The 22,922-nt window shown below is 40.7% G+C and overlaps 1 protein-coding gene across 1 annotated transcript in view; it reads left to right on the top strand.

Moving 5' to 3' along the window:
* Positions 1 to 22,922, top strand: part of LOC131989472 (zinc finger protein 665-like) — a 146,537-nt gene that overhangs the window by 31,501 nt on the left and 92,114 nt on the right. Inside the window, exon 6 of the mRNA XM_059354705.1 lies at positions 3,513 to 3,522. Coding sequence (XP_059210688.1) covers positions 3,513 to 3,522 — 10 coding nt within the window. The remainder of the gene's footprint in view (positions 1 to 3,512; positions 3,523 to 22,922) is intronic.

Raw genomic sequence — 22,922 nt, 5'->3', positions numbered from 1 at the left:
GCTGGAGGGCGTGGTTGATTGTAGCTTCTCCTTTCTCTTGAGTCTGCAAGTGGCCATTGCGGTGGGTCACCTGATGAGTGATGGAAGCGAGATGATTGGCCACGAGGAAGAGTGTATGGCTCAGCATAGTCTGGTGTGAGCACTGAAGGTGCTCGAGAAGCATGATCATAGTTTATGTTCATGTCCTTGAAATGATGATTCAGCTCAGTAACATATGGCAGTTGATGATACTGATGATGTGACGTCTGCATGAATGAGTCCTGATGTGCAGAGCTGTCAGGAGGGAGGTATGACACTGGCGGTGGCGGCGGAGGAAATGGCTCACCAGCTTGAAGTGGATACTGTGGAGATGAATCTGGCCACGGCAAATCCTGTATGTCATTCTCTGATCTAGCAGACGGCTGTCTGGCATGTAACAGTGGACTTGAGACGTAGTCTGGAGCAGGGCCCCTCGTGAAGGAAGCACCGATGTCCTCAAACTGGGGCTGCCTTTGATGAAAACCATCATAACGGGAAGTGAATGGCTGAGATGCAGCTGATGGTTGTGGTTTGAGAGCACTGAAGAGTGTCTGCATCTCTTGCCTGAGCTGGTTATTGTCTTCTCTCATGTCTCTCAGGGCTGACAGGACCGCTTCTGATGCACGGCTCTGAGATGTCTGTCCATGAAGTGTGAATGTAGATGGAGGATGATACTGGCTATCTCCCTCGGTGGAGTGATCATAGAGTGTGTTTGAATGAGGTAGGTGTCGTCTTGGAAGCTGCACCAGGAAATCGTCGAGGTAACGAGGTGGGCGAACATCACGGCGAGGACGAGTATTACCAGGGAATGCCATCATATACTGTGGATACTGTACATCCGGCTCGAAGGACCATATAAAAGAGGTGTTGGTTACTAATCACCTACATGTAAACCCTTGTCAATTGAAATGATGAATTTGGCTGTACACCTCCACAGTTTGTCCTGTTAGAACAGATGTATGATGCTGGTAATCTGGCTGGTCCAATAACACTCTCACACTCTTTGATCACTCTTTCTGATCCATTTATTTAGAATGAGATATGATGCATTTACAGATATTGTTGTTGTGTGTGTGTGTGTGTGGTAACTGAAAAGAGAAAATAAATGTGTAAACAAATATAAAAGTTAAACATGTGAAACAGTAATGAATAAACAATATGATATAAATGAGTTTGAAATGACATATGATGACAGAACTGAACTACAATGAATGATTATAAAGAGGAGCATGAAATGAATAAGGGACCGTCAATATTTTACGTATTTGAACTGAAAAGCGGCACTGCATAGGCCTATTATACACACACTGAACACAAGTAATTTCGCGTCGGTCCCTAACTGAGGCCTGAGCGCTTGCGGTACAATCTAACGAGGAGGAAAAGTCCGACATAAAGTATGAATATATTGACTATGAACATGAAAATAAACTGAACAATATACACATGACATATGAATAAGAGTATAAATTAAAATAGGGCTACAAACACACAGAAACAAACTGCAGAAACACTGCACTCACCTCTAAAGGACGCACACAGATATGAAAGGAAATAAAGAAAATATAATCCAAGTATGAAATGAGGTGGAATCCAGATGATGAGCTATGAACTGTAATGAAAGTGTAGCTCTAACGGTAGTGTCCCCTGGAACGACAGCAACTCAACTGAGGAGAGCCGGCTTCTGTGTCTCTGATTAACATACCTAATTGATGAAATTCTATTGGTCTAGGGGCCGCATGCACAGCTCATGGTGCGAGTGTGTGACCTTCTGAACAGTGTCTGCTGAAGATACACCAGATGAAAATAAAGCTTTGAGACATCTGTGTGAGTCGTGGCCATTCATTTCGTTGGACCGGTGTAGTTACAGGGTTGTTTGCCAACGCATCCTGTGTGGTTAAGGTTTGCTGCAGACTAACTGCCTAAACCTTGAAAAGGCTGGCAGGCTGCCGGTAGCAGTCAGTGGCTGGCTGCTGAGCTGCGAGCAGAGCAAACACATTCTAACAGTGAAAAGTGAATCACATCAGCATCAAATGTTCCTCTCATAACTTCTTCCTCCTTGTTTTACTGTTGTTGGGACCTGACAACTAAACTGTGCACCATCATTTTCCACACTGCCAATACTTGAATGTCAAGCTGCAGAAAGTTAACCTGTGCCTTATACCTGCACAACAGGCCTCTCTGTTGCACATTTTGACTGAACGTGACTGGGATTTCACCTGGCAGTCGGGCTCAGACTTGTTTTCCTGGCTGATGAGCAGAGTAAATACTGTGAGAAGTGAATTACATCAGCGTTTTAGATGTCTGGTTGTTTTGTGTTTTCTTGCAGCCTCTGTTCCAGCTGCTGACATGTTTAGAGACTCTCTGCTTCCTCAACTGGTGAATTGATGTTTATGTGTTTCTATAAAGTGATAAATAAAAACTTTTAGTGTCAAATCCAAAGTTGCTGGAAAATTTGTATTTTTTTAAACAAACTCAAATAATTAAAATTTTTTCTTTTCAATTCTGCATCATTTTTGAGCTGCTGAAGGATTTTATTAAATTAATTTGCTGCACTAACTGACTGTTGAACTGAATGATTTGTTTATTTCTTCCTACAAGAAAAAAGGCTTTAAACTGATGTCGACAACAAAGCTTTAAGATCAAACCCTGGAGGAGGTTTAAATTAAGATATCTCATTAATAAAAAAGAAACAGTCTGAGTGTATTTAGTAAGCAGAGAATGAGTTCAAGTGTTGGTCAATGAGCTAAAAGTTCAACAGCTGATGTTGACAGAAATACAAGACAAACTGAGAATCACACTCAATGTTTGTTACTGTTTTATCTCCCTGAATTATTAAAGCTCAGACCACATGAGGCTTCGTCCTTGTGAGCCGGCGGTCCGGGATCGGGTCCGGCTCCGAGTCCTTTCCTGCATGTCTCCCTTCAGCTCCGGATCTCTCTCTGTCACAGAGAAATAACCTTCCCATCATGCACTGCTCTGAAAACTGCAGCTGTCTCTAGTTTATGATGTTTAATGTCGCTGCAGAAAGATTTGATGACTTTAAGTTGAACTGGGAACCAAAACTGACGAGGAAGTTCACTTCATAACCAGAGAGGAAACTGAGAGAGCAGAGCTGCTGCAGCCTGAGAGAGGGGGGGGGCTGATGCCAATATCTTTTTTTAGACCGAGTATATGTTTAACAGGCTGCTCTGTCATGTAGAATAACAAACACAGATCATGGAGAATGGATACAAGCTGAGTCTAGATTTGTCTCATATTTTATACAACATTTATATTAAAGATATGATCTAATGGGAAGTAACACAAGGTAGAAGAATTGAGATCTGCCTCTAAACCGTCTGTAGAAAGTGAGTTCATGTTGAAGAAGTCAGTCCGTTTATAGTCTGCAGCTTTGAGTCACCGTCCTCCAGCTTCATATTTCTTCTTTCTCAGTTGGAAACTGGCGCCATCTAGTGTCAGAAACACACTACTGTATCTTTGCTCAGTGTAATAAGTATGTGTCATGTTTCCTCTGTCTCAGCTGTGCACTGCAAAAAAGGTGTTTGGTCTAAAAACCAGATAAAAACAGTAAGTCTGAGGGAAATGATCTTGCTGCATGGACAGATAATTTACCTTCACAAGATTTCTTAAATTAAGATTACTAAATCTAGAAATAAGCATGTTGAACACTTAAAATAAGAAATTAACTCTTAAAACAAGAAAAATTAAAGCTGCAACCAGCGATGAACTGGCCCGAGCAGAGTGACCTGATGATTATTTGGTTCTTTAGAAGTGTTAGATAATTTATCTTGTTTTAAGAGTCAATTTCTTACTTTAAGCGTTCAACATGCTTATTTCTAGATTCAATAATCTTAATGTAATAAATCTTGTGAAGTGAAATTTTCTCTCCATGCAGCAAGATCATTTCCCCCAGATTTAGTGCTCTCTCTCTCTCTCTCTCTCTCTCTCCCTCCCTCCCTCCCTCTCTCTCTCTCTCTCTCTCTCTATCTTTCTCCGCCACAGTCACTGTCTTTGTTTGGTTTAGTTGCTTTTGTTTCTTAGTTACTCTCATCTTATTCACCTGCATTTCATCACATTACCTGCATGCACACATCTCACAACTGATCTATTATTCTAATTTAACAGATAAATATGTGTCACATGACACCTGTAATGTGTGAACTTTGAGCTCATGTGTGTGTGACTCTTCACCTCTGTCTCCTCTCACAGGGAGAAGATGATCTGCAGCATCCTGCTGCTCCTCAGCCTGACCTCCTGTGTCTCTGGTTAGTTTACTCCTTCACTTTATTATCCACAAAGAAGAAGAAAGTCTGTCTGCTCCTCACTTTCCCTCTCTGTCTCCTCAGCAGGAACATCTGTAGTGAATGTGACTCAGAGCTCCTATCAGGCAGAGGAGAACCAGAACATCACACTGGAGTGGACCTTCACCACCAAACCTGAAGCTTCAACCAACTCCTTATCTTTCTACTGCCGGCTGTTAGCTGAACTCAGACCTTTAGTCCTGTTTCATCTACATGAAGGTGTTGAGGTCTCAGAGTCTCAGGATCAACAGTTTGCATGAGTCCAGTTTGACGACGACGTCCTCAGAGAAGGACGACTCAGACTTCATGTGTCCAGACTCAGGATCAATGACTCTGGAGATTATTTGTGTGAAGAGCTCAATGGGAGAACAAATTTCGAATGGCACCTCAACGTCACTGGTAAGTTGATTCAGTAAAAGTATTTGATAAATGGAAGTTGCAGATGTTTGATTCTTTTACTCAGTAAAAACACTGCAGCACTATGAGGCTGAATTAGATGAGACAGACTGGCTTTCAATCACTGACTTAGAATACAAATATATTTATTCTTTTCAATTAAAAAAAGGTTTCCTCTCCTCCAACCCGCTGAGTTTATTTTCTGTCCTTTCCAGCAGCTGCTGATGAGCCCAAACCTCAGAGACCGACAGTGAGACCACAACCAGAGGCTCGGGGAGATTATTTTCTCTTCGGTGGACTGACAGTGTTACTAGCAGCAGTTCTACTGGTTCTCTGTGGTGGAGTGGCAGGTTTCGGAGCTGGTGTAATGATTTTATATGTTGCAGCGTACTATGGTTTTATTACTGCCAGGTAATAAAGTCATAACCAAAGAAACAATGAGAGACAACCTCTAGGGTTTTCTTAAAGTTTTAGAAAATGAAATGTATATATGCACTATTTATTATTATATCTGTTCTAAGGTGACATCAAGATAGTTTAGCAATCATTCGTTGAGATCCAATTATATTTTAGATGTATAAAATCTGGAGGACTAAACACTACAACACTTTATTTTGTTATTGCTGTTATTTATTTATAAAATTGTTTCTAAAACTAAACAGAAGTTTTTCTTCTTGTACAATTTTGACACAGACTTTTCGCATCTCTCTAACTTTGTTTAACACATAAATGATGTGACTGTTGTAGACAGTGAATTACTGACGTAAAAAGTTGTTTACTTTTGTTTTCAAACGGGACACAAACCCCGTTCTCCTGGTGAAAGTGTGACATCTGCCATTTAAACTCTGCATCAACGTCAATCACTACTACGTCAGCAAGATTGGCGGTGGAGGACAGTCTAAAATGTATATATGAGTCAGATTTTGCTGCCTGTACAAACGACCTATATGGTCATTTTTGAGGGGAGACCAGTCTGGAATCCCCTCCTCTGTCCTCACCACCTTCTATTGGGGCTCTGATGAGACCATCCTGAGCAGCTGCATCGCCTCCTGGTATGGCAGCTGCAGTCTCTCTGATTAAAAAACCCTCAGTACAGTGTGTGGTGAAGATGGCTGAGAAAGTAATTGAGGGGACTGTTACCACCAAGCTCATCGACTGTTTGAACTTCTGCTTTCTGGCAAGTGATACTAAATGACTAAATGTAATGACTAAATGTAAATGATACTGCTCCATCCTTGCACACTGACACACAACAACGAGTTAGCTTTAGTTATTTGACCTTTGACTTATTTTATGCTAATTTGTACCTACTTTGCATTTTAAAATATATTCTCAGACTTACTGGTAACAAATTCAGCGACTGAAAAAGAAACCTATTCTCACGTCCCTCATGTCTCAAACACAATTCTCTGAATCCATGTTGCTTCGGTCAGTGTGCATATACTTTCATTTCTCTTAAAAAGAGATGCCTCGGGTTTTTTCTTTTCCTATGGCACAGTTAAAGCTTCCTCATTTGCTGGTTATTCTGAGAAGGGTTATTAGTCTGAATTGTGAAGTGAACTGGAGATTTCTCCCATATGCTTCTTGTTTTGTTTTATTTTCGTACTAAACAAATTGCTGTGTACTCAAAGTGTTCTGCCAGATTCTCACATTGTAAAAGAGGAACAAAATGTTTCTGCGAAAGCTGCTTTCCATTTTACAGCAATTGTGTTCCCATTTCTCAGCAACAACTAATGGGATGGGTCAATAAACAAATGATTTTCTGTGTTCTCATTGAAAATCAGTGATTCCTCAAGATATAAGCAAAGGATAAATGAAACAAAGCACACTGTAAAAAAAGAAAAGTTGGGTGAACTCAAAATTTCAAGGCAACAAACTTCAATAAAATTTTAAGTTGGATAATTAAACTAAATATTTTAAGTTTTGTTTTTGAGTTTGCTCAACTCTGAATTCAGGTTTTTGTCAACTCAACTGTAAGTTGTACTAACTTATAATTTTACATTGTAATAACTTTTAATCCTTACTTCTGCAATGTGCTGAATTGGCACGATTGTAACGCCGCTATGAAATGTCAGCTAATGTTGCGACCACAATTTTGAGTTAGCATTGATACGCTACTGGCTACTCTTGTAGCTGTAACAAGCAGCACCGCTAGCATCAGTTAGCCGCTAGCATCAGTTAGCCGCTAGCTTTCGCTAATGACCGAAAACCTGTTTGTGTTTAAATGTTGGAAATGTGTAGGTTTCTCCAACAAACGACGTACGACACTGCACAACACAACTCAGAATAAAATTCCGGTATCATTTTGATTAATTTAATTAAGGGTTGACTACCTGTGTGGACTCCAGCTCAGGCAGCACAGCACAGCCACAACTTGGAAAGTTGGCTTTCCCGCATTTCACAACAAAGAAATAGAGTTAGCAGAACTATTGTCCCTTGTTTTGAACCCCAACTTAAAGATATAAGTAACAACAACTCACCAAGTTGTTTTTGAGCAGACAACTGGCTTGCTTTGTTGTACTAACTTACATTATTGCCCTAAATGTCAATAATTTATATTTCCAAGTTTAACCAACTTAAATCACTGTTTTAGGCCAAAAAAATACAAGTCGGCTTTTTTGCAGTGGGGAACCAAGGAAGACATTGGGGGCCTGTCTGTGTTGCAAGCAGGCCCTTATGGCGTCATATTTGAGTCAAAAGTCGCGCGAGCGATAACACATCTGCACGCGCATTTATTTCGTGTCACGCGCGCAGATTTCAACCGCCCCCAATGTGTCAAAAGTCCTCGCTCCGCACGAGCAGAGCTCCACCACGAGCGAGCACGGAGGAGAATCTGCTTCGCTCGGTTGCTCAATATGTGCGCGAAGATCCAAAAAGTGCGCGCGGCAGTTGAAATCTGCACGCGTGACACGAAATAAATGCGCGTGCAGATGTGTTATCACTCGCGCGACTTTTGACTCAAATATGACGCCATAGGCGCTGAGCTGTTGGTCCTGCAGTCGCAGACAATTTGGATCTGTGAGGTTCTCCGTCTCCCGCTGGAGGTCTGACTCCCAGACGAAGACGGCAGTAAAGCCAGATCCACGTGTGAACTGGATTCTGCTGAAGGCTCCATTGGAGTGGAAACTGGCTTCATACCTGATGGCACGGACAAGCATTTAGAAAAATTATATTCTTGCTGATTGTCGTTGCACATCTGCATTGCATTTTGATAGTTTTGTAAAAACTTTTTGTAGTAACTTTAACATACTTAACATAGCTACATTGCAAGTTGTGTCAAATCCGTATTTATTTTAACATTTAAGATAAAGTGGGGTAAGATTTGTTCTAATTGGGCTTCAAAACTCACCTTCTAAAAACTGATTATGCTGTTTTATGTTATGTCCATCACTACCATGCCATTCCGCCATTATTTTAAAAGTTTTGTTCTTTCTCATTTTATTTGAATTTGTGTGGATTTTTTGTTTTCTATTCAACAGGCCTTTAAGTATCTCAATTAAAGGCTGCAATCTATGTAAGAAGGTGAAGCTTGATGCTGCTGAGCTCTGAGAAAAGACATTACTGATGATAAGAGCACGCCCACTTCCATGTACTGCATTGATAAAAGTTAGACTCCCTCCTCAGACTCAGTGAATATCTGAAGAAGACGGCCTTGTTTCCACTGCTGTTTGAACCGATCTAGCTGATATTCAGGAAATCAAGGGGTGGTAAGCTAAAATTTCTTTCCCTCCTGTTTATGCTACATTTTATTCTTCTTCGTGTTTTTTTTAAATTATAGTGAATACAAATATGCAGAAATACAAAACAGCACATTTTGCACATGTCTGTGTTTACATTTATAACAACCTTTTACAAGCATGTTGCCTGCTATGTTGTTTAATACATCTTTAAGCTCTATTGATAAGCATATTTGTTCACCGTTGGACTTTTCTGCTGTTTTTCTTCTTTGGGGGTCTGCAGCAGACTCAATGTTAAGGCTAGAGGAAGTAAGATATTGATATGAAACTTAGAAATAAAGTTAGGCTTTTTGTAGGAAGATAAAAGTGACCCAATTTTTACAGTGCAGTTAAAAGATGTGTATTGTAAATCTTTCTATATTTTGTATTGTGGAAGATACTACAGGTAAATCGGGTGAAAAAAAATAGATATCAGCATAAGACTTCCCCAGTCGATGACTTACTTAAAGATAATTATTAAAGTAAGTAAGGAGGTTGGCATCAGCAGACCTGAGAGTCCAGTGGAGGAGCTCAGACAGGGCGTAGGGAGCCTGGTTATGGAGGGCTTTGTAGGTAATGGTGGGGACTTTGAAGTGGATTTGCTGGGGGATGGGAGCCAGTGGAGGTTATGGAGGACAGGAGTGATGTGGTCATGGGTGAGAGGACGGGCAGCAGAGTTTTGGATATACTGTAGTTTCTTGAGAGTTTTGGATGGATTCAATGAAAATGAAGTCCACTGTGGCGAATGATATGACCCAGGGGCGAGTCTAGGGTCAGAGCTTTAGGGGTGCTGAGCACCCACTGAGCCCCGCTGCCACCACCCACCCTCAATCAACAGTCATTAGAATTGATTAGATTGAACTTTATTGTCACTGAACAAAGTAACAGCTACTTGGACATCAAAATGCAAAATGTAGGCCATCTTTCTCTCTTTCCCTTGGCACTGACAATCATACACAAATATACTGTAGCAGACCATTTCCTACATTTTTAGTTATTTTGTCTTTTTTTGGTCATTGTGTGTCTTTTTTTAGTTATTTTGTGTCTTTCTTTGGTCATTTTGTGTCCTTTTTAGTTATTTTGTGTCTTTTTTTTTAATTTTGTGTCTTTTATTTTGTAATTTTGTGTCTTTTTTAAGTAATTGTGACCTGCTCCATTGAAATGAGTCACATTGACCCCGAAACACATTTTGAGATTTTGATATGTCTGTAAAGAGGAGACTCTTAGCTTCACGTCAATACCAACATTATGTTTCACATGACCTTGTGCACGAGCACATACACAACACAGTACAGGCCTAGAAACCCATGTAGATAAGTATCCAAAACATATGGAATACAATAATGATAAAATATGAACAAATATACTGTACATATGATGTAATACAGAATAAATGATGGGTAATTAAATATAATAATACTTTAAAAATATTAATATAAAGAATATTTATAAAATATTAAATAGTGAGCCACGTGCAGACATGTACTTACAGTTACTTACAAGTGCATATCCATACAATTAAAAATATATATACAGACAATGGCCCTTTTAATATAATAATACAGAATATATTTTATATTATTTCATATTTATTTATTATTATTTCATAATTAAACTGTCACATGCATCAAGGAAGGAGGCAGTCCTCTGGTGTTGCTGCTTCTCACACTGTATCCTCTCATAGAGTCGTATGGAGCTTCACAGGATGGACCAAATGTTTTCATCTACAAAATAAGATAGCATTAATAAAAAATGCAGTCATTACAAACCTTTTGGGCTGGCTAAATCACATTGAATCATTGTTGAATGAGGCCTGATCATTTCTGTATTATTGCTTCAATATGATCATTCACTGATAGACAGACTGCAGCACAGGATTTAATACAGCCCCATATTCAGATACATAACATATTCACCATACAGTTTATGATTCACCATGTCAGATCTTTTAAACAATACTTTTACTATACATTAACCATACTTTAGGCTGTTTATTTTGTAATAGCCTAAAGATCTCCTCACCTTTGTGTCTCACAGCAAACCTGTCTCCTACAAATTATGTTTGTATATTACTGTTAAATAATTAGCCTCAGTTGTGTGGTGATAAGGTAATCACTGCCTGGATTATGTTCAGAAACAACAATTTTTTGAGTTAGTGAAACACTGATTTTCCTCATTATGTGAATAAATGTAATTTATAGGAGACAGTAGACACCTGAGACATACCCACACCTGACACGCCCACACCTGGGCTAACGTTACACACAGTGTAGTGTAGTTATCAAGCATTATTAGCTGCTTTCTTAGCCTGCTCTAGTGATTTTATTAGCCCTTACTAACAGAGAAAAAGAGGATCGTGTAGATAAAGTATAAGTGTTGTGAAGTTTGCGGCTCCACTTGTACTCCAGAGCTATCGCAGTCTCTTTAACATTGTCCTCGTTTAGATAACTACAGTCAGAGACATTGTATGCTACCATCGGCTCATCCATCACTGCAATATCTTCCTCCTCTTCTTCCTCCAACTCACTCTCTCTGTCATTATCTTGGCTAACGTTAGCCGCACCGTCTGCGTCCTAGTCGGAGGTCCCGCTGTCTCTCTCTCCTCTCGTCTCCTCACCTACCGGTGCGGTGAAATAGTCCATAATTAACTCTGTCCAGTTATCATCACATGTAGCACCTCTATCTCTGATTTAATTGAAAAGTTTTGCAATGTTCTCCTCACATTAATCCATCTAGTTAAGCCAGCGATCTTCACCACTATCTGAACCACGTCATCCAGCCTGTCTGTGTGCCGCAAAAAACTTTCTGACAACGTTACGTTTAAAAGCTTAAAAACTATACTTATCATTAGAATTTCATATTAATGTTAACATTGTCTTAAAGCTGAGACTTTATTTATTCAGAAACGCATAAAACCCCAAAACAGCCTAAAATCACTTTTTTCATGTTTAAACGTGTTTTTACAAGAACGGGCGGTTGCGACTTCCGACTCATTTAGATGGAGCGCGTCACAATTTTTTTAGTAATTTTGTGTCTTTTTTCTGTCATTTTGTGTCTTCTTTAAGTAATTTAGGGTTTTTTGTAATTTTGTGTCTTTTTTTGTAATTTTGTGTCTTTTTTCTGTCATTTTGTGTCTTTTTTAAGCAATTAAAAAAAATTATGTCATTTTGTGTATTTTTTTGTTATTTTGTCTATTTTTTGTCATTTTGTGTCCTTTTTAGTTATTTTGTGTCTTTTTTGGTCATTTTGTGTCTTTTTTAGTAATTGTGTCTTTTTTCTGTCATTTTGTGTCTTTTTAAAAGTAATTTAGTTTTTTTTTGGTCATTTTGTTTCTTTTTGTAGTCATTTTGTGTCTTTTTTTCTGTCATTTTGTGTGTTTTTTAAGTAATTTCGTTTTTTTTCTGTCATTTCTTTTTTCTAGTAATTTTGTGTCTTTTTTGGGTCATGTTGATACTGCCTCCAGCGGCACCCAGGTAATTTGAGTTTGAGACCCCTGCTCTAAAGTAACGATAAACTTTAACAACAGAGACACAAGTACACACTTAACTTATGCAGTTAATTTGTTGTACTGCTCCTTTTGTTTAATAAACGGACCGCTCCAGTTTGACTGTAGCTGCGCTAATAGCGCTAACGAAGCCAACCGAACTAACTGGAAAACGGTGCCTGGACTCCAGTACTCGCCGATATTGTATCGGAATCAGAACAACTCCAGGTAAAAGGAAAGTATGAGGCAGAGCTTTGGAGCAACTTACTTAGTTGATTCATAACACTACAACTAAAGGATTCTCACTCTGCGTGTGTGTCTCGCTGGATGCTGGTCGGCCAGCGGAGCGGTGCAGAGGGAGCCGGTGAGAGGAGGATGATACCATTTGCGAAGCGGGGGTGTTTTCATTTTCATCCTTTACGTATACATTTGAACCACAAACTACGTAGTTTGTTTTGGACATCATTTAAGTTTTTCAAAGACGAACAAAATTTTTTAAATAACATTTCTTACTCCAAGTTTTAGGGGTGCTGAGCCCATGATATGACCAATGGGAAGGATGTAAAGGATGACACCTTGGGAGAGGGGAGCAGTGGGAGATTTGCAATTGTTAATGTTAATGCATTGCTGTCTGTTGGAGACGTATGATTGAAGCCAGGTGAGTGCAGTGACGGTGATGTTGTAGATGGTGTTGAGGTGGGAGAGAAGGATGGAATGGTTGATTGCATCAAATGCTGCACTCAGGTCGAGTAGGATTAAGATGTTAGGTTAGATAAGGTTGCTGGCATCAGAGGAGAGAAGTAGGTCATTTGTAATTTTGAGGAGACCTGTTTCAGTGCTGCGGGGGAACTGAAGCCAGACTGGAGTATTGCATAAAGGTTGTTGGCGGAGAAGTGGGCTTTTGAATTGTGAGGCAACAGCATGTTCCAGTAGTTTTGAAAGAGAGGGGAGGTTTAAACTAAACAAGAATCAGCTGAAAACCTAAATGTAACTACAGCCCAACTTAACTCTGTTTTATCAACATTTTTTCCCTCCTATGACCCTAATGATGCAGTGCTTGATGATGACATCACTGAAGATGTGTTGCTTCCTGCCCCTCGCTGCCCTTCTTCTCCTGTCCATTGTTCCCACACTAACTGAAGTGGTGGGGTCGATGTCAGACTGTGCAGAGTTTCTCCTTCAGGGAAATCCACCACGTATCCCGGGAATCTTGGAGATGGGGAGAATCCTGGATCAGAACAGATACAAACCCATTTGCCAGACTTTGAAGAACAGAAGAACTTTTGTTACACTCTACGACACCATGAACAAGATTCCAGTGTTCTCTGCTTACAAGTACACTGGGAGCTATCATTGTCCTAGATCCACAATTTGGTACATTGAACCACAGGTATGCTTTCTATTGCTAATTAAAAACCGTTGAATGTAACGTACATTTGGTGACATAGCCACGTCCACAGAAACGGCTTAAAAATTACTGTTTGTAACTTGTTTCATTTAGCAAAATTGTTAAGTCGACATTTGCCTTGCCCGAACCATTTAGAGTTTATTCTCCTGGTTAAAAGTTTATAGGACTTTGAACCAGGAGACCAGTGTTTTTTTTCCTGTGTAAAACCAAGTTAATATGTTACAATTTCATTTACCAGACGATTTTATCCAAAGTGACATTTGAGAGTTCATACAACATAAGCAAAAATCAAGTCAGATAACAACACGGGAGAGCCTATGTTCCCACTGCAGGAAAAAACGGCCCAAATCAAAATTTGGTGATTTCTTTACATTTTTTCATTCATTCCTTAAACAAGAGATATGTCGAAGTATCCTTGAGCAAGATACTGAGCCCCAAATTGCTCCCGATGCTGCGTTCATCAGTGTGAGAATGAATTCCCAATGGTGGCAGGTGGCACCTTTTAGGGTAGCCTCTGGCACCAGTATGAATGTGTGTGTGAACGGGTGAATGAGTGCAGTCTGTAGTGTAAATCGCTTTGAGTGGTCGCAAAGCGACTAGAAAAGCGTTACATAGGTGCAGATAAATTTACCATTTACAAATTAACTTCTGTGCATAGTAAGTATCCTAGTAATCCAATGTCATATTCTAAATCACTTACATACGTGAGTACTTCACATCCAAATGTTTCCAAAGTATGAGGATGTATTGATCTCCTGCTAAGAGTAGGGGAGCCCATATAAGAAATGCCCCTTTGGGTCATAGAGGGTAGGAAAAAAGGAGGAATTGTTGGATGTCATTCTTAGTTTGCTTTGTTAAATAAGAACATAATCTACCAAAACAAAAGTATGTTGCTTAAGTTGGCCCAGTTGATTTTTGAGAAATTTTGAATTATACATCTTTGTAGAACCAATTGGTTACTGTATATTTCATCTCCTTTACTACTGCTCTTTCCACATCAGTAACTAAGCCATCTGTTGTTACAGCTTGAGAACAACCAAGGCAACAACAACAACATGAGAATAGATCCCCGAAGAGACAAGAGCTACAACAACCAGGCTGGTTATGATGACTACAAGAAGCAAAGGGTTTGACAGAGGGCATTTATTTCCAAATTTTCATGCATCAGATAAAAATGTTGCGTCCTCTACCTTTACCATGACCAACATGGTTCCACAAATACACACATTCAACGCTGGAAGCTGGAACAAAATGGAGAAATGCATTAAATGTGTTCTAGATGAGTACTGTAAAAACAACAATGATAGAACAGAAGCCTTTTTGATAACTGGAGCACAGCCGGGCTCCAGAAACACCCCAAACAACAAAATTAATGTTCCTTCCGTGCTCTGGTCAGCATTTTGCTGTTACAGTCCCACTGAGAGGATGTGGCTAGCAAGTGCACACTGGGGCAACAACGTCCCAGAGTTAGATCGTTCTACTCATTTGCAAACTAAGACCTTAGAAGAGCTCCATAACAAACTGAGAACACAGAGCTCAGCATTTGAGGTATTTCCTGGAACGGATTGTTCTCGCGAAACAACTGTCACCAAGTTATACCCAAGACTTCGAAAAGATTGCGAATGCCCACCTGCCATTTCAACTACTTCTTCCCCCCCAACAACAACCTTTACATCTCCAATTACAACTTCTCTGCCACCCACTACCACATCTCTCCATCTTTCTACCACATCTGCTCCTCTCACTGCCACACCTTCCCAATTTTCTACGACATCCGTCTCATTTTCTACCTCATCTTCCCCTCCCACTACTACATCTGTCCCACTTTCAACCACACCTATCCCAATTTCTACCACATCTGCCCCTCCCACTACTACATCTGCCCCACTTTCTACCACATCTGTCCAACTTTCTACCACATCTGCCCCACTTTCTACCACATCTGCCCCACTTTCTACCACATCTGTCCAACTTTCTACCACATCTGTCCCACTTTCTACCACATCTGCCCCACTTTCTACCACATCTGTCCCATTTTCTACCACATCTGCCCCACTTTCTACCACATCTGCCCCACTTTCTACCACATATTCCCCACTTTCTACCACATCTTCCCCACTTTCTACCACATCTGCCCCTCTCACTACCACATCTGCCCCTCTCACTACCACATCTGCCCCTCTCACTACCACATCTGTCCAACTTTCTACCACATCTGCTCCACTTTCCACCACATATTCCCCACTTTCTACTACATCTTCTACCACATCTAACCCTCTCACTACCACATCTTCCCCTCTCACTACCACATCTGCCCCTCTCACTACCACATCTGCCCCTCTCACTACCACATCTGCCCCTCTCACTACCACATCATAGTCAGTATACCTTTGCTTATTGCTCCTATTCCATTAATTCCACCTATACTTGTTGCTCCTGTTCCAGCAATTCCACCTATAGCTGTTGCTCCTGTTCCAGCAATTCCACCTATACCTGTTGCTCCTGTTCCAGTAATTCCACCTATACCTGTTGCTCCTGTTCCAGCAATTCCACCTATACCTATTGCTCCTGTTCCAGCAATTCCACCTATACCTGTTGCTCCTGTTCCAGCAATTCCACCTATACCTGTTGCTCCTGTTCCAGCAATTCCACCTATACCTGTTGCTCCTATTCCAGCAATTCCACCTATGGTCCTTCTTTCTGCTCTAGCAATTCCACCTATGGTCCTTCCTCCTGCTCGAGCAATTCCACCTATGGTCCTTCCTCCTGCTATAGCAATTCCACCTATGGTTTTTGCTTCCCTTCCAGAAATAAATATTTCTGTTGTTGCTACCCCCTCAGAAAATCCCCTAGACAACATGTCCGTTGAACCAACAAGTCCTCACAAAATGACTACTATCCCCAAAAATCAGTCAAACTCCTCTCCAACTTCAGTCGCTTGGAGAATCATGTCCACTCATCGTCCGCCTTCGCCTTCTGCTCCCTCTCCAACCAAAAACCCTCCCATCCCATTTTCTACCACATCTGCCCCTCCCACTACCACATGTGTCCCATTTTCTACCACATCTGCCCCACTTTCTACCACATCTGACCCTCCCACTACTACATCTGCCCCACTTTCTACCACACCTGCCCCACTTTCTACCACATCTGCCCCACTTTCTACCACATCTGTCCTTTCTGCTCTCTCTCCAACCACAAACCCTCCTTTCCCTCTTTCAAATTCCTCTATCCTGTGTCTTTCTCATACACAAATATCTATGTCTCATTACTACAACAATGTCCTTGCCTACTACCAAATGTTGTACCAATACCAGAATAGCAACTAGCAGATGTTTTGCATTCAAGTACACGTACTTGGCATTACATCTCAATTAAGTAATGGATTTACTAACTCTCAGTTGAACATGTGGCATCTGTTCTTATAAAATTAATGTTGGCATGGATATTAATTCTAATACTACACGCTCCTCAGATTTACTTATGCTTCATGATGGGCTTCATCACTGTGCAAAAAATAAAAAAGTGTTAATTGAGTAGTGGAGAAGGGGTAGGTTTAAATAAGCATATGCTTCATCCTACTCCTTTTCGGACATGTTGCGTTCACATTACAGCGTTTGTTCTGACTATTGCTATTTTTTGTTTTGTTTTGATTATTCTCATTGGATGTATTTGTTTTTGTGTTTACTTTGTTGTGTTACTCGCACATGTTTGAAATAAAAAGCTGAACTGAACTGAACAATAATAGTTGTGTAGGCACTGAAATATTTTTTTTTTTTCAAATTGAGGGTCCTTTGCATTGCTTCATTGAGTTGACAACATTAAGTTTGCTCTTTAATGTGTTCTTCACTGCATAGGTTTGCCTTATGTACAGTGTTTTGGATTGGCACTTCTTTTGGTGGGATGTTTTGAAATAAACTTGCCTTTCCTTCAACTAAATGCATAGTATTCTTTTATATTAAAGTGGCGCCAAAATTAATCTTCAGGTTCCCAGCTATCAGACCATTTCTATGTGGCATATCCCGTTGACCTGCTATCTCCTCCTAAATACCCCCTGTCCCTCCACCCCTAATTCTCATCTATTTCAGGCGCAGTTATGCTAAAATTTATCAGCCAGTTTCACTATATACAGAAGACTTCAGTCCCAATAATCTCCTCCTGGTACTGTATCACAGCACCCAGTGAACATTTTCATTTAAACCACAACACAAAAGGTATAACTCCTACATTGAAAATTAAATCCTCCTTTAGAAACTATAACAACATTTCTAACCATTAGCATGATGAAATAACACAGGATAAAATAATTATCAGGAACTTGCATCACACCTGAATCATACCACCTAAGGTGCAATCAGGAAAAAGCATTTCATAGATTTAATTTGGTCGTTGTCCAATGAGAAATTCCTGGAGAAGCATTTAAAAAAAGTTTCTCTGGCTTTCTGATGTGTGGGTGTACTATGTCCATATGTCTTTATTTTGTTAAGAGGTCTTGCAGCTGAATTTGGAATAAGTTGTAGGTGTAGAGATTTCTCATAAGGTCCATATTTAATACATTAATCTCTGCGGTGATTTGAAACATGAGATGTACAATCCAAACGGCAATTATATTATCCGATATAACTGCAACTGTCTCAGAGACATTTTATTTTGTGCTTGTTGTTCATGTTTCAGACATAAATTCATAATCATTTAAGTTCATAATGTAATTAAAAGGTGATTAAAAATGAAACAGATAAGATGCTAAAAAGGTTTAGAAATATGTCTAAATGATACTTAAAATGTTTGGTTAAAAGTTGTATTGCCTTTATGAGGGATTTTTATCGCGAAGTATAACAGGGTCACAGTCTGGAACAGGATGAACTCTGACCTGAACATGTGAGCCTGCTCCTGGTCTACTGGAGACCTCCTGCTCCTGGTTCTCCTCCTCCATCCCGCTCCTGCTCCTGCTCCTGCTCTCCACTAGGACTGCTGCTGAACTCACTCTTGATCCCTGACTGGACGGAGCGTCTTGTTAAGCCCCGCCCTCATCCGGTCACATCTTCTTCTGAATTATTATTTTTTTTTTTTGCAAACAGCTTTCAGGATCATTAGCGCCATCTTCTGACAGGACTGTGGAATCGGAGTGAACTCGTGATTTTACTACAGTCATGAAAAAAATTAGACCACGCTTGTTTTCTTCAATTTCTTGTTTATAAAATTTCATTTTAATACCTGGTACAACTAAAGGTACAAAAATAGCTTTTTATTTTTGTCGTTATCATTACATAAGGTAATGTAAGGTAAAACTTTGGCAATTTGATTTACAGAAGACAAAGACAAGACAAAATACATAAAGTTCCAACAACATACACACAATAGTATATTTGTCCAAACAAATTTAGTTGTACCAGGCATCAAAATGATCAAGAAACTGAAGAAAAGGGTGGTGTAGTAATTATTTTTCCATGACTGTACATAAATAGAATAAAAATAAACAATAAATAATGTTCCTATATTCTATATTATGTTCCAGAAAGCAGGTTTTCTGAAAACCTCGAGTCTGTTAACCCTGAAATGAGGGAAACTCAGCTCCGGCTGAAAACATCTACTGCACATTGAAATAGCCACTAAATTATTTTTACTAAAATCAGTCAAATATGATTAAAATGAAATACAGTCCTGCCTGTTTGAACAATGTTCTTATTTTTAATTTCCAGCTGCTTCTACGTCAGGATCACAACTAAAGGAAAGTTCAGGTTTAATACCATTTCACCAGTTTCTACCTGTAATATTAACAACCTGGTCTCACAGAAATCCGTGAAATAGCCACGGATTTTCTTAACTCAAAATCCGTGGAATAGCCACGGAATCACTCAAATTTCCGTGAAATTGACACGGATTTCGCTACAATGCAAGTTAATGACAGTCATATCCCAACCTGGTATTTTTTCCTATTGGTTTGTGTCCAAGTCACGTGACTTTCAAGGTTCCGGCGGTCCGAACGAAAAACATGGAGGACAGTTATCTCATTTTTAGTGAAAAAATCAATATTTTGACTTTGTTTCTGCATAAAAATTGATTTTGATTACATTTCTAGCGAGAAATATATGTTTTATTTTCTAAATATTCACTCAGTGAATGTACATAATCACTTTGTGGCGAAGATCTCGCCAGAAAAAGACGATCCACTTTGTTTTATTTTGAAATCTGTTTTATTTTGTAATCTACCGCGATCCTACCGGATGTGGTCCGATCTCATTGAATCGCGCTTCACTGTAAATGATCCGGACTCTGCTCTCCTGTTTTAGTTAAAATATCTTCATTAAACAAACATTGTTGTCTTTTTTTAGCATAGATAATATACATACAGTATAATTATTTATTAGACAGTGTGTGATATTCGATATATTGGGTAGAAATAGGTTTTCACAACCCTAATACGGAAGAACTACAAAACGAGAGGTCTGGGGAGTTGTAGTTTTTTTAATAAAACAGGGTTTCCCCTAAAATTGGACGTTGGAAATACTTAATTAGTGGCTTTCCAGGGCTTTGAGGGGATGTCAATTTTTGGCATCATAATTTAAATATTGTCTTGTTCAATGGGGGATTTTTTATTTTTTCTGCATATCCTAAAGCCCCCCCACTCCTACCCCCTAGTGACTATGCTCACATTATAGTCCATGTCAACACCTTTCTATAACAGTAGGTCTCATGTCTGTAACCCTTTTTGTCTCTTAGTTATAATCATTTAAATATGCCCCAGGGTTAAGGTTCAAAGGTCAATATCTCAAAGCAAGAATATTATAGAACCTTGAAATTGATATATGTTACTCTCCAGGCCAAGACCTTTCCGGTGATGTATTTGGTTTAGCTCTATGACAAAGTTTTATTTTTTTCAAACCTTGGAAATCTGCCCTAACAGACTTAGATTCCCACAGCCCTTTTAGTGCTCTGAGTGCGAGATGTGAAAAAATACTAAAACTTATATTTACTCATATATAATTATTTGTTTTATATTAATTTAAGTTTGTACACTTAAGTGTACCTGGTACCAGAGCACTCTAGGCCAAAGATCGATGATCGATTTTATTATCGTATCGTCTGATCTGTGGCTGCATGTTTTGGACACTTGGGTGAAGAGAGGAGCAGAGCTGTCAACTGATCACCACCTGGTGGTGAGTTGGATCAGGTGGCGGGGGAGGATGCTAGACAGACCTGGCAAACCCAAATGCGTAGTGAGGGTAAACTGGGAACGTCTGGCAGAGGCCTCTGTCTGCAGGGTCTTCAACTCACGCCTCCGGAAGAATTTCTCCAACATCCCGGGTGAGACTGGGGACATGGAGTCCGAATGGGCCATGTTCAAAGCCTCAATTGTTGACACGGCTGGTAGGAGCTGTGGCCTGAAGGCCGTCGGTGCTTGTCGTGGCGGCAACCCAAGAACCCGCTGGTGGACACCAGCGGTGAGGGAGGCCGTCAAGCTGAAGAAGGAGGCCTTTCGGTCTTGGCTGGCCGAGGGGTCTATCCGGTCCCTATATAACCAAAGTGAGAGCAGTGTCCGCATACTCGGCACAACGTCAAACACGTTCCCGGTGGGTGTTGGCCTCCGCCAGGGTTGCCCCTTGTCTCCGATTCTGTTCGTGGTCTTCATGGACAGGATCTCAAGGCGCAGCCGGGGGGAGGAAGGGATCCAGTTTGGTGACCTCAGAATTGCATCTCTGCTTTTTGCAGATGATGTGGTTCTTTTGGCTTCATCAAGCCGAGACCTCCAGCACTCACTGGGGCGGTTTGCAGCCGAGTGTGAAGCGGTTGGGATGAGAGTCAGCACCTCCAAGTCTGAGGCCATGGTTCTCTGCCGGAAAACGGTGGGCTGCCCCCTCTGGGTGGGGAGAGAGGAACTGCCTCAAGCGAAGGAGTTCAAGTATCTCGGGGTCTTGTTCACGAGTGAGGGTAGAATGGAGCGTGAGATGGACAGGCGGTTTGGTGCGGCCTCAGCAGTGATGCGGGCGTTGTACCGGACCGTTGTGGTGAAGAAGGAGCTGAGCCTGAAGGCAAAGCTCTCGATTTACCGGTCCATCTACGTTCCAACCCTCACCTATGGTCATGAGCTTTGGGTAGTGACCGAAAGAGCAAGATCGCGGGTACAAGCGGCCGAAATGAGCTTCCTCCGTAGGGTGGCTGGGCTCAGCCTTAGAGATAGGGGGAGGAGCTCAGATATCCGGAGGGAGCTCGGAGTAGAGCCGCTGCTCCTTTGCGTCGAAAGGAGCCAGTTGAGGTGGTTTGGGCATCTGGTAAGGATGCCTCCCGGGCGCCTCCCGTTAGAGGTGTTCCGGGCACGTCCAACTGGTAGGAGGCCCCGGGGAAGACCCAGAACACGGTGGAGGGATTATATCTCTCGCCTGACCTGGGAACGCCTCGGGGTCCCCCAGGAGGAGCTGGACGTTGTGGCTGGGGAGAGGGGCGCCTGGAATGCCCTGCTTAGCCTGCTGCCCCCGCGACCCGGCCCCGGATAAGCGGACGAGAATGGATGGATGGATGGATGGACACTTCACCATACATATTTATATATTTACACAGTTTTATTTTTGGTGGTGTTTTAAATGAGAAAATATCATAATTTTCTTCTTTGTTTTCCAGACTTTTTAGGGAATGTGACGTTTGAAAGTTCAACGTTCAACATCAATGTTCAGTTTCTTTGTGTGATAAATGGTGAATTTTTGGTGTTTTACTTTAACAGCTGGATGTTAATCAAGTTTAGCTGATTGGATATAGGGCAAAACTAAAAAAAACATTTTTGGTTTTGTTCAAGTTGTTGATGAAACTGTTTCCTCTAATCCACCTGGTGGACTGTAACTTTTATTAAATCCACCTCTGGAGCAGAAATCTTGTTTTTTACTCAGACAGTAACATAAACAAAGAGTGAACAGAGCTGCTGCTGTCAGTCCCAGTCCACAGTAGAGGAGCATCCTTCCTCCACTCCCTGGTTGTGGTCCACTTCCTGTTGGAGGAGGATCTGTTCCCTGACTTGGTGTGTTTGGTGCCTCAGGAGTGATGGCTCCAGTTTATCATGTGGAGTTTAACCTCTGGAGCCGTCTAGTGAAAGCAAAGTGTGGTGTCAGGAAACATGTTTCAGCAGGAGGAACCCTGAGGAACCTGCAGGCTGCTGTCACACTATTAACCATTTCATGTAACTTTACACTTTTACTCCACTACATTTAGCTGACAGCTTTAGTTACTTTGAGATCAAAATTCAACATGAAAAACATGATCGATTTAAAGTCATTTTACGTTTTTGATATAAATTATACCACATTAACTGGCTATTAATCTGTAAAAAAAATAACCCTATCTGGACATCACAAACATTCTGCTTCTGTAAATGCATCAGTAATTGTGCTGCCTTCAAAGTAAATGTATAAGTTCATTACATATGTTTATGATTAGTTAAAACATCAGTTAAAAGTGACCTGTTAAAATGTGTTAAATTAAGGGTTTAGGAAATGGTATCAGAGTGAGCTCTCTTCATGTGATTTTAAGAAGCGATCTCCGTGAGCAGAGTGTCTCGGCTCCTCGTTGAGCTCATGAAAACGAGAAAGATGAATACGCTTTTGTCTTGAAGA

This window comes from Centropristis striata, chromosome 17, assembly GCF_030273125.1.
Source record: "Centropristis striata isolate RG_2023a ecotype Rhode Island chromosome 17, C.striata_1.0, whole genome shotgun sequence".
NCBI classification, from domain to species: Eukaryota; Metazoa; Chordata; class Actinopteri; order Perciformes; family Serranidae; genus Centropristis; species Centropristis striata.
The sequence above is the reverse complement of the archived record's forward strand: the minus strand, read 5'-3'. Positions and strand labels throughout refer to the sequence as shown.